This window comes from Stylophora pistillata, chromosome 4, assembly GCF_964205215.1.
Source record: "Stylophora pistillata chromosome 4, jaStyPist1.2, whole genome shotgun sequence".
Lineage (NCBI taxonomy): Eukaryota > Metazoa > Cnidaria > Anthozoa > Scleractinia > Pocilloporidae > Stylophora > Stylophora pistillata.
In genome coordinates, this window is record NC_142522.1 from 43,046,561 (window position 1) to 43,064,486 (window position 17,926).

Consider the following 17,926-nt stretch of genomic DNA (forward strand, 5'->3'; position numbering starts at 1 on the left):
TTTCCTGTAGTACTGATAAGGAGAATATGATTGACAATCAGGAGCTTCTTAGATTGGCGATCATTGTAATCAATCTCATGACCTTTACATTTGATTCAAGGGGGGTATTGTAAGGAGACATTACTGTTACATGTAGCAGTTATGAGAGAAAAAAAGGTAGTCCTTTTGCTTTGAATTTGTATCACTCGGTCATAGTTCAAAGTTATTTGGCACAGTAGGTTATGCTGTAACTATTGGTAATGAGCTTCCATAATATTGTAAATTAAAAGAACAAGAACTTTACCTCAACAATAAGTAAGTGTTGCGATTTGCTGAAACAATTGAAAAGCATTATGCCTTCACTGTTTTAACATGATGACCCTTCTCAAACTAGCCGTAAATGAATGTTTCTTGTTTTCCTTTTAAATTTTGTATCAAAGCACTTATGAAAACCAATAAAGGCTGAATATGACAATCTTGACTCTCCATATATACTTCCCCGTAAATTAAAGTCAAAAGCTAAAGCAGGTTCCTTGAAATAATTGTAAGAGAAAAAGAAAGCCAGGTCTAAGAAAGTGGGTTGTAGATATCATTCCCTTTTAGTAACCCCAACCAACAAGAGGCTTAAATTGTTTTAAGTTACGTTTATTTATCAATGACAACTTTTTGAACCAATCATCACTCTTTTACTGTCATTGTAAGACTGAGTTCATAACCTGAGTACTTGATAATTAACTGGAGTGAGCAAACTCACTTGGCCATAAAAGTAACTCGGAGCAAATGAAAAATAAAATTGACAAAAACTACAGAAGGAACCTTTTTACTTTTAGCTTTGCAATAATTATAATTAATGTGAAATGATAGATATTTTATGTAAAGAATGCTATACTAGACCAACAACCTGCCATTACATCTTATCTAACTTATGAAAAGCAAAATTGGTAATATTTTGAAAAATCTTGGCTTCAGCTTACAGCATAAATTTCAGAATGTTAGACCTAAGCTACAATGTCAGTCAACACAAAGATTTAATGGGACAAAATGCTGTGTCAAAAACTATCTCTGAAAATTGGAGCTTTTCAAAGAAACAAACTGATGGATTACCATTATATCTATCACCCATACACAATATCTAGTGGTACACTTTAAGTTCGAGGAGGATGTGACTAAATCATGGTAAACATTTTTTCAACGAGGTTTTCACACTGATCTTTCCAGTTGAATTGTCCAGTGTACTCCTTTCTTAAAGTCTCTGCTTCTATGCTGCGCCCCTTTACATCCTTTGCTTTGACTTCCTTGATCTTGTCAGCCCAGACCTGGGGATCATCGGACTCCACAACATGGTTTGCTCCTGAGGGTAACTTCTTCAGAGCTGCACCAAGGCCAATATTTCCACTGACCAGTACAGGAAGGTCAGCTGAAATGGCACGGACACCGCTTATTCCAAAACCTTCTGTTCTAGATGGTTTTATGACAAGGTCTACTTCACGGAGAATATTGATCCAATCTTCACTGCTTTTTGCCACTTTAACAGTGAGTTGGTCAGGATTAATGCCCTCCTGGAGCAAGGCTTGGGTCATCTCTGCAACATTCTCACTAGGCTTCACAACAAACACCAGGTGGATGGAAGGTGTGCCTGTTAGATTGATTGCTTTAGCAGCAATATCACATCCTTTGATCTTGTAATATTTGGATGAACCACTGATCAATATGTGAAACACTTCTCTGTCCTCTGGAGGGGGTCGCACACCAACAAGGTTGACGAATATTCCTGGTGTTAGGTCAATGACTTCTTTCTGTATTCCACCAAGTTGGAAAGCTGATCTGTAGGCTTCGGCCACTTTGGGTCCAATTGCTATCACAATATCAGCTTGTTTGCACAATGTAAGTTGCAACTCATGTTCAGATTTATGCTCAGGTGCAAATGGCACAAGTTCCTCACTCACGGTGTGCAGAACATGAAGCCACTTGCAATTCTTGGTCTCCTTGATAATCTGTGCTTGTCGACCCACTTCGTGTCCATAAGACTGCATCATCAAGACATCGATCTTGAGACTGTCAGGTGGATAAGCCAGCAGGTCTGCTGATGAATGCTCTGAGACATCCTTTGCATCAACAAGCTCAATGCCTAACTTCTGGGCTGCATCTCTTTGCTGTTGAGTGTTTTTAGGTACAAATCCAGTTACCTTCACTTTTGGGTTGCTGGCAAGCTCAAGAAGTAACTGGCCATTCACAGCTTTGTCCCAGCCCACATTACTGGCAACCAGGGTGACATTCAGTTTCTGTGTATCTCCTGAAAGTAACATTTTAAACAGTTTTCTTGAATTATAAAACAATAAAAGTGATATTTTAGGTTGGGATAGGTTAAGATATTAGTGATAATTTTATGATTATAACTGAGTTACAAAGAGCTGTGTTTTTCAGCAGTACAAAAATTCCCTCCTAAGAAATATCAAATGCGATTTGAACAATCTAAATTGAGTGTGGAGAGGTTTAGCAAGATAATTATGAGGGGACATTCATAATACATACTTTTGAATATTATGAGAGTTCAGTAACTCTTGTAAGACTCAGTGCCCAATTCTACTTGTAGAGGGAAGGTAAAAGTCATTTCTGCTGTAACCCTAATTATAAGAGCAGAGAATTGACCATAATTATTAATTACACTAGAGCAGATCCCACCACTCATGGAGTAAACATGATGTTCACCCTTATTGAATGTGATTTTAGATATGAACAACTGTACTTTGAGAATTCCATTAATCTGTGCTGTGTTCGACGAACCTACAATATTCCCTCCCACTTCCGTCTTCAAAGTGAAACTGCTGACGAATCATATTCGTGCGCACTTCGATCAAGATTAACGCGCCTTATATTATAAATTAAAGCAAGTGGTTTTCTCACAAATAGCAGTGGAAATTTTTATTGATTGAACATAAAAGTGAACGATAGACGCTATTAATCTCAATACTTCAGGACACACATATTCAAAGCTTGAATCATTTTGGAAAAATTAAACTCTGGGCTGATTTTAGCGTGCACGCGAACACTGAAGGAGCTGCGCCTGTTTGCACTTCCAATCTGACTGAATGCTGCAGTACACGAAATCAGAAGAAAAAAAGAAAGAATGAAAATATTAGTCTTACCTTTAACACCTGACATTTTGTATCATGTGGTAGCCAAGCGGAAAAGAGATGTGAAATCGAGAATTTTACGGGCTTCTCTGACAAGCTCCACTCTCAAAATGATCTGCCCGAGAGAGCACTGGAGCTAGACTTGTCATTTGATCTCCCCTTTCACTTCCTTAATAATTTCTGCGAAAGAGAAACCCTGGGGGTAATGTGCAGCTTCACTGTGGCGTCGAAGCGACACTAGAGGTCGATCCGAGACAGGGATGCAGAGAAAAGAAGACATAAACGAGTGCATTGTGTTAAATTGCAGGTGACTATTTACAAATTTAAATTCTTCCAGAACTGATTCAGTTTGTAATACATCTACATCAAACAAAACATCGAAACCGAAAGTAGAAAATTAACCAAGAAACGAAAGTGTCAGTTTTCCTTTTGATTAGGCAATGCGCGTAGTAATTATTCAATTGCTATTTCTCTGTTGGTCAACACATTTTGTCTATTGTATGTTTCGTTTAAATGATTCTCCAAATGAATCACGAATGAGTGAGATTTTAGCGTATCGTCACTTTCATCATCTGGCGAAATTTTGACGACCAAATTTCAAGTTTCTGTAGGTTCAAACTTAATGTAGTAAGTAAGTAAGTAATTTTATTTAACCACATATCGCATATGAGCTATAGCTCGTTTAAATGCAAATGTGGAAACCCACCCATCCCACCCCAGGGGAGGACATCCATCACACAGTAATCTCGTGCGTGGGAAATTAACGTCTCCTGCCCCTAACCCTGCAGGAGACGGGACCTCCATTTATTCGTCCCTATCCGAGAAGACTAGAATATCTAACCATTTCTAGATGTTAAAGAAAGGAAGCATATTCTTCTCAGTTAATTTTAAGACCCTGTGTGTTGGTCCAGCCGGTATTGAACTCTCGGCCTCCCGCACAGCAGTCCGGCGCTCTCCCAATTGAGCTAACCAGGCGGCGGTTAGCTTGGTGAGCTGAGGAAACGTTGGCAAACCACGAATTTACTCACCCAGATGCATGCCTTGAGTAGTTCATGCAGACGTGATGTTCATCTAGTAACTTGATCTCTGCATGGTTAAGGTCTTAATCAATGCTGCCGTGTGAATTCAGAAAAACAAAATTTTATCTTTGTTTTCATTCTGCTTTTTGTCAGGTATTTAATGTAGAGCATCCAATCACGGCCTGAGTCTTGTACATGATAACCTGATCACATTATAATGTAATGGAATCAAGGCTGAATGGTCCAGCTTCAAACTCTGTTTTTTCGGAAAGACACTTTCCTCTAATACTATTTCTACCTATGCAAAGTTATGGGTATTAGAAAACTGCCAGGGAAACCAGACTGAAATGATATTGAGAGGTTTCCCAGGAGTTTCCCAGGGGTGGATCTAGGGGTGGATCTAGGGGAGGGGTGCAGGAGGTGTGCCCCTCCTAGCCTGAGATGATTTTGTGCTTTCTTATAATTAACTGGTGTAGTTTATTGGTGTTCAAACATGAGATGGGGTTGAATGAGTTATGTTAAACACCATCAAAATTCTATTAATTCTCAGCATTTCATTTTATGTTATTGCCTATAAGTTATAAGCTTTCTTCTCAGTTACTGTGGAGTATGACGCAGTTCGCTATGTAGAAATGGAGCTCTTTTATTAAACTCTAGAATACAATCCTCAGTCCGACCTCGTGCTGCCACTGCGCGTGTCCATGTTACATCACAACACTACATCTCTCCTCTCTTATGGAAAACAAAACAGTAGTTATAACTATAACAACAACATTTGCATAACTTCTAAAGTTCATAAGTAAAGTTCACAAGTGCAAAAAATCAATGTTCTAAATGTCCCAGTAAACAACCTATAGCTCATAGTCCTTTAAATGTGTTGGAAGTCTTCTGATGCGTGAAGATCTTCTTGGCTGACAAGACGATTCATCAGCATGCACAACTGGTGTCGGTAAGTCCCCTTGAATTTCATCATCACAGTCATTTACATTCGAAGACACTGGAGTATTTGAAGGAACCTTCTTGAAGAATGAGCTGTTTCTTGTCACTGAGTGGTCTGCATTTTGAGCAGTAACCATGCTTCCTTTCTTTTGTGTTATCTCCAATGGTTCTGGACAAAAAGGGGTTGAAAGCTTAATTGTTGTGTTTAGGTTGCTTAATGAGAACTCTATCTCCAACCTCAAAATCAGAGTGCTTAGCATGATTGTGTTTATCTGCATAAGCTTTCATCATCTCCTTCTTGTTGGCATCTGTCTGTCTGACATCATAGTATGGTGATTGTTCCTGCTTGTGGATGGGTAGTGTGGATTTTAATTTCCTACCATTCAGAAGCTCTGCGAGTGATCTAGCAGTTGTACTATGGGGGTTGCTCTGTACTGGCACAGGAAAGTAAAAAGCTCTTGCTTCCAACTCTTATGTTCAATAACTGCTATCCTTATAGCTTTCTCCAGAGTTCTCATCAATCTCTCTACCTCTCCATTGGCTTTAGGCCATGCTGGAGTCACCTTACGATGCATTTGACTATTAATAACACCTCAATTGAAGTAGTAGAAAGTCAAAAGCTCCTAGGAGTGCTCATTCAGGATGATCTAAAATGGCATAGTCAAGTAAATCCTAGGCCTTCCACCCTAGGATTTACTTAGTGTCTATACTGCTCTAATACGTTCTGTTTTGGAATACGCATGCCAGGTATGGCATTCTAGCCTTCCATCTTACCTTGTGGACAATTTAGAACAGATACAAAGAAGAGCTTTCAGGATGATCGAACCACTAATTTCTTACAGAACTGCATGTAATGTTTTGAATTACCCCACACTGGAAGAAAATAGGGAACGTCTTTGACTCGAACAGTTCAAGAAAATTAAAAACTCACAGTTGTCATCATTAATTCCACAGAAAAGACTAGATGTGCACAGCCGCCAGCTGCGCTCCAGCCATAACTTGACTCTTTTTAAATGCAGGACAAAACAATTTCAAATAAGTTTTTTTCCCGCAATGATGTCAAAATTAACGGTAAAAAACTACGACATTTCAAAGTCTGCATGACCTCATTATCAAGTAAAATGTTAAAACTGATGTAAAATTGTAGCTCAGAGATTATATACAAATAAAATGTGATAACTTCATTAGAATAATGAGCGTTCATTGTTATTGGTGTTTAGCATGTCAGATCGTGCAGTATATGTTTAAATAAATACTTTTGCACGTATTGAGTCAGACTGCGTGTTTAGCTTTGGTTTTTGTTCGCGAATGAATAGCATTTCGTGAATTAGGCAGTCCATTTTTCCGCGGCATTTCTTGAGAACGGAAAACATTTCCTCTAGGCTAGAGGACGCTACACTGTGGGCTTCTTTCAGATGCTTGCCAATGACAGAGGCTTTATGTTCTTCTATGCGTTGATGAAGATGGCGTGTGGTATAACCGATATAATCCGCATCGCACGAATCACGAAACCCAACTGAACTTGACGCGGCTACACAAAAACCTGTCAGAATAACTTTACCATTTAAAGACCAAAAATCGGCCGACACAGTAAGACATCAGCTGAAAGATCTTGGCCGGAAAATCGGAACTGACCTACAACCAGTTTTCACGAGTCGTAAGATCGAGGGAAAGCTCAAGATACAAGAAGAGAAGCCCGCTTTAATTAACCACCAATGCATTGTTTACACTTTTAAATGTGATTCGTGCGATGCGGATTATATCGGTTATACCACACGCCATCTTCATCAACGCATAGAAGAACATAAAGCCTCTGTCATTGGCAAGCATCTGAAAGAAGCCCACAGTGTAGCGTCCTCTAGCCTAGAGGAAATGTTTTCCGTTCTCAAGAAATGCCGCGGAAAAATGGACTGCCTAATTCACGAAATGCTATTCATTCGCGAACAAAAACCAAAGCTAAACACGCAGTCTGACTCAATACGTGCAAAAGTATTTATTTAAACATATACTGCACGATCTGACATGCTAAACACCAATAACAATGAACGCTCATTATTCTAATGAAGTTATCACATTTTATTTGTATATAATCTCTGAGCTACAATTTTACATCAGTTTTAACATTTTACTTGATAATGAGGTTATGCAGACTTCGAAACGTCGTAGTTTTTTACCGTTAATTTTTATTATCAAATGTATTTCTAAACATTCTCTGATTAGAATGAGGTCAAAGCTTAATGAATTATCGCAATAGACTTATATCACATTTGTAATAATTTGTTAATAGAATCTTGTGAGCTGGTTACCCAGTCCCCCGGCAAAATTTTTTATTTATATAGTCTCATTTAATTTGTAAATATTTTTTGTAATTTCTTGTATTTATGAAGTATTTCATTTTAGTGTCGAATTCATATCTAATAAACCATTACCATTACCATAAACCATTACCATTAAAACCAAGGTGTGTGGCATATAAGTGAAAATCATGACTATTGAAAGGAGGTCCGATGTCTGTTCTTACAACATTAGGAATTCCTTGCCTGGCAAAAATGCTGTCTAGATTAGGAATTACTGTCTTGGCTGAAGTTGACTTCAGAATTTCCACTTCTGGATATCTGCTGTAATCATCCACAACAACAAGTAAATGATCGCCACTAGGAAAGGGGCCGCAGAAATCAATCGAAAGTTCCTGCCATGGACCAGATAGCAAAGCAGGCATACTCAATGGTTTGCATGAAGGTAACAAGCTATGGTTAGCTGTCTGACATGGAATGCATTGACTCACCATTTCTTCTACCATCCTGTCCATCCCAGGAAACCACACAGATTCTCTAAGCAGACACTTTGTCTTCACTATTCCTTAATGACCACTGTGAGCAAGGGTGATTACTTTGTTGCATAATGTTTCTGGGACAACAATTCTTGTTCCTCTCAGTATAACACCATTGGCAACTGACAATTCTTGTTGAACATGTTTGAAGGCACCGACATCTTTGCTCACCTTATGCCATTGTTGTGATAGTAGTACTTCTGATAAACATTGCAGTGTTTTGTCCTTTAATGTTTCATCCTGAATTTCCTGAAGTGATACAGCATCAGGTAATGTGTTCACAGTAACAAGATTGACATAGGTATCAATCCGAGACTTGTGACCAGTTCCTTTTCAGTTATGAATAGGATGACGACTCATGTAATCGGCCGGATTTTCTGAACCAGGCTTAAAGACAACTTTGAACTTATAAGGTTGAAGACGTAATTGAAGCCTCTCAATTCTTGTAGTTGCTTTGCATGTTGGCTTGTTGAAAGTATGACGGATAAGACCTGCTATTGTCCAGTTTCTGTTCTGACTTCCTTATCGAAATTATATGAGAAGGTATTGTTCGATCAAATCTATGAAGCCTTTCATTGGTGACTCTCACCAAACCTGTCTGGCTTTCTCAAGGGTCACTCGTGTTGCACGGCCTTTTTGAAATTGACTGAAGATTGGAGAGCCTGTCTTGACAGAAGAGAAGCTGTTGCAGCGGTGGCTATCAACTTAAGTAAAGCTTTTGACTCTGTTTGTCACCCGCTTCTCCTAGCTAAATTAAAGGCATATGGTTTTACGCATGATGCACTGGAAACTATGACCGCTTACCTTACTGGACGGAGACAGAGAGTCAAACTTGATGGTACATATTCTTCGTGGAGAACTGTTAAAACTGGTTTACCACAGGGGTCCCTGTTGGGTCCACTCGTATTTAATTTGTATGTTAATGATCTTAATTATTTTATTACTAATACGTCCTTGAGGCTATACGCTGACGACACTACTCATTACGCCTCTGATGTCTCACCAGCAGTTTTGCAGTATATAATTAACTCTGATCTGAGCGTTCTATCGAGATGGTTCTCAATGAATTTTTTTACAGATTAATGCCGCCAAAACGCAAGCTATCGCTATTGGCCCGTCTTCATACCAGTATGATTTCCATCTTAATGATTCTAATGTCCATACAAAGGACACACTCAAAATCCTTGGGGTGGTTCTAGATAGCAAATTAACATTTAAAGCGCACATAAAGCAACAGCTGAATAAGGAAGGCTTCGGCTTTGCGGAGAATACGTAAGTTTATTTCAAAGGACGTGTTAGTTCGTTTATATAAGGCCTATGTTCTCCCTCATCTTGAGTACTGCAGTCCCCTTTTACTGGGAGTAGGTAACGCGGAGACTACTAAAATAGAGACAACTAATTACTTTATATTAAGAACTATATTAGGCTTCTCGAAGTCTGTGTCATACGACTTCCTCCTCAAGTTGGCCGACATTAAGTCTTTGGAGAATCGTAGGCAATTCCAATCGTTAGTTATGTTATATAAGTGCTTGTATGATAAGGGGGCTCCTTATATAAGTGATTTTTTTCATTTTAGAAATGTACCGTATAGTTTACGCGGGCTCAGTACAAGGCTAGATTTACCTCCTTTTAATCTTGAGTTTTTACATCGGTCTTTTTCATTTTTAGCCAGTAAACTTTGGAATGCGCTACCCCCTAGACTCAGAGAATCTCAAGATATTGTTTCATTCAAGCGTTCTCTTAAAGCCCACATGGCTTAGTGGTAGTGATTGTAAATATCGTTATTGTTAATATTGTTAATATTGTAACTTTTTATTGATAGCTCTTGTCTATGATCTTCAATCCTGTTTTTAGTTATTTAATAGATCTACTTATTATTTGTATTCTTACAGAAATTATGTTTTATTTCTAATTGTACATACACATACACGTTTTAACGAGAACTTCTGTACTCCTAGGTGTCACGTGTTTAAATAAAGGATTGATTGATTGATTGATTGATTGATTGTTGAAAATGGCCTCTAAGGGTTTGTGATCAGTAACGATGCGAAATGTTGACCCATTCAAGTAGAGATGAAAAATGTTCTACGCCCCTCGCTGCTGCGAGTGCTTCCCTTTCTGTTTGACTGTATCGGCTTTCACGGTCTGTGAGGGAACGACTTGCATAGGCAATGACATGTCTTTCATTGGTGGGTGACACTTGTGTAAGAATGGCCCTAAGGCCATTGGGGCTAGCAGCTACAACTAGCTCTGTTTCAAGGAGAGGGTCAAAGTACTTCATGATGTTGGGACGTGCAATCATATTAGCTTTCAGAGAATCAAATGCTTGCTGTTGCTGGGGTCCCCATACCCATTTTGCATCCTTACATGTAATTTGACGAATAGGAGCTGAAATTGATGCAAAGTCCTTGATGAATCTTGACAGATATTGGGCCATGCCCAGAAAGCTCCTTGCTTTATTCACATTTTTGGGAGGACAAGCATTAAGAAGGGATTCAACTTTGCCCTGGTCAGGGCTAATACCTTCAGCTGTAAAACAATGACCGAAAAAGTCAATTGAAGACTGATTGAGAAGGCATTTGTCAGGATTTGCAGTAAGATTGCAGTCCCTCATTCTTTGGAGAACAGCCTGCAGTGCAACATCAAGGTCGTGTTGATCCTTTCCAAACACTATTATATCATCAGATATGTTCCGTGCCCCTGGAATTCCTTGAAGTGCCTCTTCCACAGCTTTTTGAAAGATTTCAGAGGCTGAATTGATGCCAAAGCTAAGCCGCTTATATCTGTATAAGCCAAGATGTGTAGCGAAGGTGGTTATACTTCTGGAACTATTATCTAGCTCCATGATGATACCCTTGATTCAAATCAATTTTGCTGAAAACAGTTGATCCATTCAAGTCAACTATGAGATCTTCAATGGTAGGTACAGGATGTCGTTCTCTCTTTCTCTCTCGATGGCTTCATTAGCAGCCCTCATGTCAACACAAATGCGTATACCTGTTTTCTTTGGGACAATTACTATCAGCGACACCCAAGGTGTAGGGCCTTCAGGTTTTTCTATTATGTCAAGCTCTTCTAATTTTCTGATCTCGGCTTCTACCTGGTCTCAAAGGTTAAATGGTATTCTTCTATGTTTCTGTGCAAGTGGTTTGACTTCTTGGTTGATGTGTGGCTTCGCGATTTTCCTTTTCATTTATCCAAGGCCATGGAAACGATCATCATACTGCTTTATGATGTTGTTTGATACTTCTGAGGGTGAAACACTGTTTACAATGTGTAACAAACCCGGATCTGTCGCAGTTTGATAACTCATTAAATTGCCTGTACCATCATATACTACATAGGACTGTACATCTGCCGAGGTGTCAGTGATTTTTGAAATGACAGTGGTACTGAACTTGCCAAGAAGTGGCAGAGGGCTGTTTGCATTGTAACCAAAAATTTTCTTTGATGTTGCATGTAAAGGGAGATTTATCTTGTTGTATGTATCTGAATCCATGATGTTTACACCCTCTCCAGAGTCTATAAGAAATTCAACATTGTTTTCTCTTATTGTTACTTCACTGGTTAGTTGTCCCTTCTTTTTGACTGAGTTGACAGTAAGACTGTAAGCATATTCCTCATCAGAGGATTCATCTGATTTATTTTCAGCAGTAGCATTGACCTTCGAGTCAGCAGGTTTGCTTCGACAAACCTTGGCAAAGGGTCCTGTCTTGCGACAGTTTCGACAGCTTACATGAAGTGCAGGGCATGGTCGTCCTTGGTGAGGGAAGTCACCACCATACCTATAACATTTCTTCTTCTCGGATGTTGACTGACTATCCATGTTGCGTGCGTTTGATGCTGGTGATGATTTTTCCTTAATTTTGCAAACTTTATCCTGTTCCTCAATTCCTTTTGCTTGCTTCTCAGCCATTTCTAGTCCTCTAGAATAATCAAGAATAACTTTAAGATTCATATTTTCACGTAAAGCTCAACGACGTAACCTGGACGATGAGCATGAGAGTATGATGTGAGATTTTATCTCTTCTTCCTCATCAGTAAATTTGCATGACTGTGCTAGCCTGTGTAGCCTTGTATGATATGATTCTAGTGACTCACCAGGATCTTGGGTAGCACTGCAAAACTTGTAAATTTCAAACGTTTTGTTCACTTGTGGTTAGAAATATGTATTTAATGCATCTACAGCAGCTTTGTAATCTTTTTCTTCACCTTGATCGGGTTATGTTTCAAAAATATTGGACACTTCTTCTCCAGCAGAATACAATAGTAAAGCATACAATAGTGTGTGTTGGAATACAATAACAATACAATACCAAGAATACAATAGTGTGTGTTGGATCTTTCACATCGTGTGCCGCCAGATACATTTCGAATCGCTTGAACCATTTTTTCTAGCGAGGGCCAACAGAAGAAGTATCCTCATACACAGAGAACAAGGAAAACGGAGGTGAAATATTACTAGCCATGACAGAGAACAGTAATATAAGTGAGGAATAAACGTAGATTTGTAGATGGAGATGTAAATTGAAGACTTACGAACGCCCGTGTACGTGAGTAAGAGGTAGTCAACGAGACAAAATCGCCAAGTTGACATGTAAAAACACCACCTAAATCTCCAAAACCTTGTGCAAAGTAGCAAGAGTGGAATATTCTTGTATCCTCATCGCGAAATGTGGAATATGACGCAGTTCGCTATGTAGAAATGGAGCTCTTTTATTAAACTCTAGAATACAATCCTCAGTCCGACCTCGTGCTGCCACACTGCACATGTCCATGTTACGTCACAACACTACAGTTACATTGTTCACTTTTGAAATTTGTTTTCGTTACCTGTCAGTTATATCATTCCTTAATGTTGCACCTCCTTAACTTCAAAGAAAAAAACTTGAATATACATATACCTTTCAGAAAATACTCCTGGTTGCATAATGCCCTAAGAAATGAGACAAGCTCGGGCAGGATTAGCCTGTCGACTTACTTTTAGACCTGAGTCTTGAGAACAAAGTTGATTAACAAAAATTTACAAATTATATCTTTTTCTTTCCTCCTGTTTTACAATAGGCTTCTCAGCAGTAAAATAATATGGCACAAGATAAATTAAATGTAACCTTGGCTACTGGTGTTGTGGGGTGGAACACAACAGTGAATGGCCAGTTAGTTATTGAACTTGCTAAAAATCCAAAAGTGAAGGTGACAGGACTTGTGCCAAGCAGCACCCAGGAACAGAAAGAACAGGCCAAAAAGTTAAATGTTGACCTTGTGGATGCCAAAGAGCGAGCTGGATTTTCAGCAGAAGAACGGCTGTCTTTCCCTCCAGAAAATCTTGAAATTGACATTTTGATTATTCACTCATATGGGCTTCATGAAGGTAAACATGCACAGAACATCAAAGATGCTAAGAAATGTAAATGGCTTCACATCATTCATACCAACAGTGAAGAACTGGCTAAATTTATGGACATTCCCATGAAAGATGAACAGAAGAAGGAGTATGAACTGCAACTTACATTGTGTAACATGGCAGATGCTGTGATTGCAGTTGGCCCCAAAGTAGCTGATGCCTTCAGATCTGCACTGCGTTATGGTGGAAAGAGCAAGGATGTCATTAATTTAACTCCAGGCATCATCTATGAAATGCGAGATATTCGGCTACACCACCAACCTGAGGAAATCTTCCGCATCTTGATCAGTGCAACATATTTTGCCAAGTATTACAAAGTAAAAGGGCTTGACATTGCCGCTAAAGCAATCTCACTCTTGCAAGAGGTAGATTGCTATCTGATATTTCTTGTCACCCCAAATGAGGACACAGAAGTCCTCAGTAAGCGACTCCATGAGGAAGGGATTGACCTGAACCAGTTTGCTGTTCGACATTTTCAAAATAGCCTGGAGAACTGGAAGCAGCTTCTGTGTGAAGTGAATCTTATCATTATGCCTTCACGAACGGAGGGTTTTGGGACAAGCAGCCTCCGTGCTATTTCTGCAGACCTTCCAGTTCTTGTCAGCCAGAATTGTGGTCTTGGAATGGCTCTGAAGAAATTACCCTCTGGAGGAATACATGTTGTTAAATCAAGTGATCCCAAAGTGTGGTCAGAAAGGATAAAGAGAGTCCTAGAAAGTAGCTCAGAAGATCAGTTGTTAGAATCAAAGCAGCTTCGCCAAGAGTATGAGGAAAAATACAGCTGGGAGAAGCAATGCGATGATCTTGTTGAAAGTATGCTTACAATGTTTCCAAGCAAACAAGGTGTGTTTGATTTATCATAAATTTTCATAGAGTGCCTTTCCAGGTTAAGAGCAGGTTTTAATTGAGGGCCTTATAATGTTGGTGATGGTTCACGAATTACCTGAATTTGCCCTTAATCCAGGTTTTTTTTCGGGAGAGTTAGTATCACAAATTTTTTGCTATATTGTACATGTACAAGAGGCAATTTCAATGGCCTACAAATACCTTTATGTAGTTGTAACGTACAACAAATTAAATACAAGTTAGAGTATTACAAACAATTAATACAAGTATTTTGAAAAAGGGAAAAATAATTAAGAACTCTGCCCTTTTTGCTTTTAACTCAAACTGCCTTTCACCAGCACTGTGCTGAAATCATTTATCACCAATGTTGTCCCTTTATTGGGAGACACAGTGGCCCAATGTCTAGTGCACTGGATTTGGGTTGGAGAGGTCTGGGTTTGAGACCTGGCAGGGTCAATGTGAACTGTGCTCTTGGAAAAGACACTTTACGCTTGTCTCTCACCAGGAGTAGGAATGAGTACCAGCAAATTGTCAGGGAAGCCTGATGAAATGCAAAGGGTAACCTTACAATTGACTGGCATTTTATCCAGGGGGTGGTGGTACTGTAATACCCCTTGTTGCTTCACACTTCATATTTGTATGTTTACTACATGTAGGTACAATGTATTTTGAATGTACAGCTGTACTCTGAGCTGTGCAAACCTGACTGATACTCAAGTGTGGACAAGGGGGCATTAGGGTCCATAAGAAACAGCAAAATCATGGCAAAAAGTCATCCAAAACTGCAACAACAAAAAAACTCAAACAAAACTGAAAACTGAGTGCAAAACCAATAAATTTGCACATCCTAGTTATCAAAATTCTAATAGATCTGATACAGTCAGTATGGTAATGAGGGGAGCATACAAAAGTTTTGTGGCCATTTGAGATCAGTGGAGGTGCATAACTGCAGCTCAGATTGAAGAGAAACCAAAAACCAAATTGGTAAAAACTGAAAAACCACATGGGATACTAAATCCAAAGACATGTTAACAATTCTGACAAAAATCGAAAACCATAATTATGCTAAAAAATGGAAAATCCACAAATTCTAATAAACATTAAAACTGAAAAACCAATCCAAAAATAGCCAAAACCACAAAACAGAAAATTCCAATGCCCCCCCCCCCCTCCCTCCTGGGCACTTTAGGGGAATTGAAAATAATTTATTAGCCTAAATGCAGGTTTTTACTAGCAACTCAATTTTAATTTAAAATGTTTTTGGTTTTGTGTGTGTTCTAAGAGTTTCTCTTCTCTCTCTTCAGAACATTTCAAACAAAGTGTTGAGCACAGTGAGGAGTTTGAAGAAGAGAGGGGCCAGTATCCAGAAGTCCAGCAATATGAAACCGAGAGAATGGTGTATGAGGAGAGAATGCCCCAGAATGTCAACCTCAGAAGCCAGAAGCTGAGGCCTGCAACAGAAACTGAGAGAAAAGCTTCTAATGAGGAGACAGTTGATGCTGTCCAGAAAGGGACCCAGGAATTGAGCCTTGATCAAAGAAAGATTAAAAATGAGAGAAGGGATAACAAGAGAAAGGTTGAAACTGTCCAGGGTAGGACCGAGGAGGTGGGCCATATGCATATTGCAGTAGCAAAGGACGTGAATGGTGGATTTGATCAGGTGGATAGTGTAAGAGCAGCATTGGATGGTGTTAATGATAATAATGCAAACAAGGATCAGACACCTCAGCCTGTCAAAGCTAAAGACATTCCTTATGCTATTTTGAGTAAAGTCTGCATGAAACTAAACATAAAGGATGACTTGTCGTTCAAAGATTTCCGCCTGCTTGGAGAGAAAATGGGATTTGATAAAGATTTGACAAAAGTTTTAGAACAGAAAAACAATCCTACTTATGAACTTTTTCAATTGTGGCATGCAAATCCTGATTCAACTGTGGAATGGCTCATAATGATACTCAAAGATGATGAAATGGGAAGATGGGATGTTGCAACCATTTTAGAAGACTGGTTGAAAACAAAAAATAAGTAACTAGTTAGAAAGATTGAATGATGTATAGTATTAGAGTGGTTTGGTGGGAAGAAGGAAGTTTTTCTAGTGTTATGTACTGTAGATAAACTCAACTTAAAAGTCTTATGATTGACATTTTGAAATATATTCGGTTGCACAAGTAATGTGAAGGGTGTTCTCTATGGGTAAATTATCAAACTTAAAGTCACCCTATGATTAATGACTTACTGCAAAAAGACTCAAATTCTAAATTTGAAATCTAAAAGTTTGTACAACACTGCTTATCAGTCTTTTCCTACTCCACCACAAGTAATTAAAAACAGTTTTTGTCCTGTAATCTTTCCTATTTTTGTACCTTTTATCTTGATATTTTTACATTTTCTGATTAAGCACACATGAAAGTTCTTATAAATCTGATAATTAAGTTCATGGGAATTGAAAAGCACAACTATGCAGGGCTCAACACTAACAGTAGCCCACTAGCCACAGACTAGTAGAAATTCAGTTTTGGCTAGTGGTTTTTTATTTCCACAAGCCAGTTTGGCTAGTAAACAAACTGAAATTGTTGTAATATCTGATCTGTCACAAGCCTGAATATGAATGAATATAGTTTATATCTGACCACTTGCAGCCCACAGGCTGAATTACAGGTGCAGTGTAAGGTTGAGAACAGACGTCAGCATATCAGGCACCTCTGGCAGCCGCTTCAGTCTATCGATCTCACCTTCCCACCCATCCCACCCAAAGGGAGGACATCCATCACACAGTAATCTCGTGTGTGGGAAATTAACGTCTCCTACCCCAACCCTGCAGGAGACAGGACCTCCATTTATTCATCTCTATCCGAGAAGACTAGAATATCTTACCATTTCTTGATGTTATAGAAAGGTAGCAAATTCTTCTCAATTATCTTAAGACCTTGAGTGTTGGTCCGGCCAGGGCTCGAACCCTCGACCTCCCACACAACAGTCCAGTGCTCTATCCATTGAGCTAACCGGGAGGCGGTTGACTGTCTTGGCTAGTACCAGTAAGTTGGAAAGTTAGTGTCGAGCCCTGCTGTGAAGTATTCTTGATTGGAGCAGCCAAAGCCACATTTTACTAATTAAAAGTAGCTCGTTTTTTTTTTTTTTTTCCTCTTCTTTGGGGGATTTATGTACATGTAAGTACTAATATAAGTAAGAACTGTGAGGAAACAGTTTATCAACAGGGTATCTACATAGTGGCTCCTCATCTGTTAGATACTAACAGTAGATAACTATGATTGAAATAGTAGAATAATAGCTCTTAATAATAATAGCTCGGGTTTTAAGAGGGCAGCTAGAGGAATGGATTTGGAAATGTAAATGGACGGTGGTGGCTGTGTGGGCTGCTTGGTTTGCAGTGCATGATTCTTAGTTATATCTTAGTTAGGCTCAGATTATTCCTTCCCCCCCCCCCCCCCCCCAACGTCTTAAGGTTTCCTAACCTAATTCTGCTGACCTCAAATTTTAAGCTATTTATTCATATATTTTATGCTATTTAATCGTATATTAATACTTAGGGGTTTTATTACTGCTATTTTATAATTGACACATGAATAAAGTTCATCATCATCATCATCTTATAAATATTTTCCCACCAATAAGGTAGCTCCATTTTCTGCCTTTAAAAGCACACACAACCCACAATTCCTCTATTCGCTCTGACGAAGGGCTAACGCTCGAAACGTCAGCTTTTGTAATCGTTACGGTGGCCAATTTACCATTCCAACTTTGTTGATATATCGAA

The 17,926-nt window shown here is 39.0% G+C and overlaps 2 protein-coding genes across 2 annotated transcripts; one reads left to right on the forward strand and one right to left on the reverse strand.

Annotated features, from left to right (window-relative positions):
• Positions 1–608: 608 nt before the first annotated feature.
• LOC111333159 (uncharacterized) lies at positions 609–3,276 on the reverse strand. The gene is made up of 2 exons (XM_022938682.2): positions 3,126–3,276; positions 609–2,272 (listed from the first exon to the last, which is right to left on the reverse strand). The coding sequence occupies exons 1-2, from the start codon at positions 3,139–3,141 to the stop codon at positions 1,146–1,148; spliced, it is 1,143 nt and encodes a 380-aa protein (XP_022794417.2). The 5' UTR covers positions 3,142–3,276; the 3' UTR covers positions 609–1,145.
• LOC111333158 (uncharacterized) lies at positions 3,277–17,754 on the forward strand. The gene is made up of 3 exons (XM_022938680.2): positions 3,277–3,420; positions 12,966–14,148; positions 15,456–17,754. The coding sequence occupies exons 2-3, from the start codon at positions 12,987–12,989 to the stop codon at positions 16,178–16,180; spliced, it is 1,887 nt and encodes a 628-aa protein (XP_022794415.2). The 5' UTR covers positions 3,277–3,420; positions 12,966–12,986; the 3' UTR covers positions 16,181–17,754.
• The last annotated feature ends 172 nt before the right edge of the window (positions 17,755–17,926 follow it).

Bases quoted from the DNA above. Each gene is read 5' to 3' on its own strand.
- LOC111333158 (XM_022938680.2), top strand. From the start codon at position 12,987: ATGGCACAAGATAAATTAAATGTAACCTTGGCTACTGGTGTTGTGGGG. The intron at 14,149-15,455 runs GTGTGTTTGATT...CTCTCTCTTCAG, and splicing joins AATGTTTCCAAGCAAACAAG to AACATTTCAAACAAAGTGTT.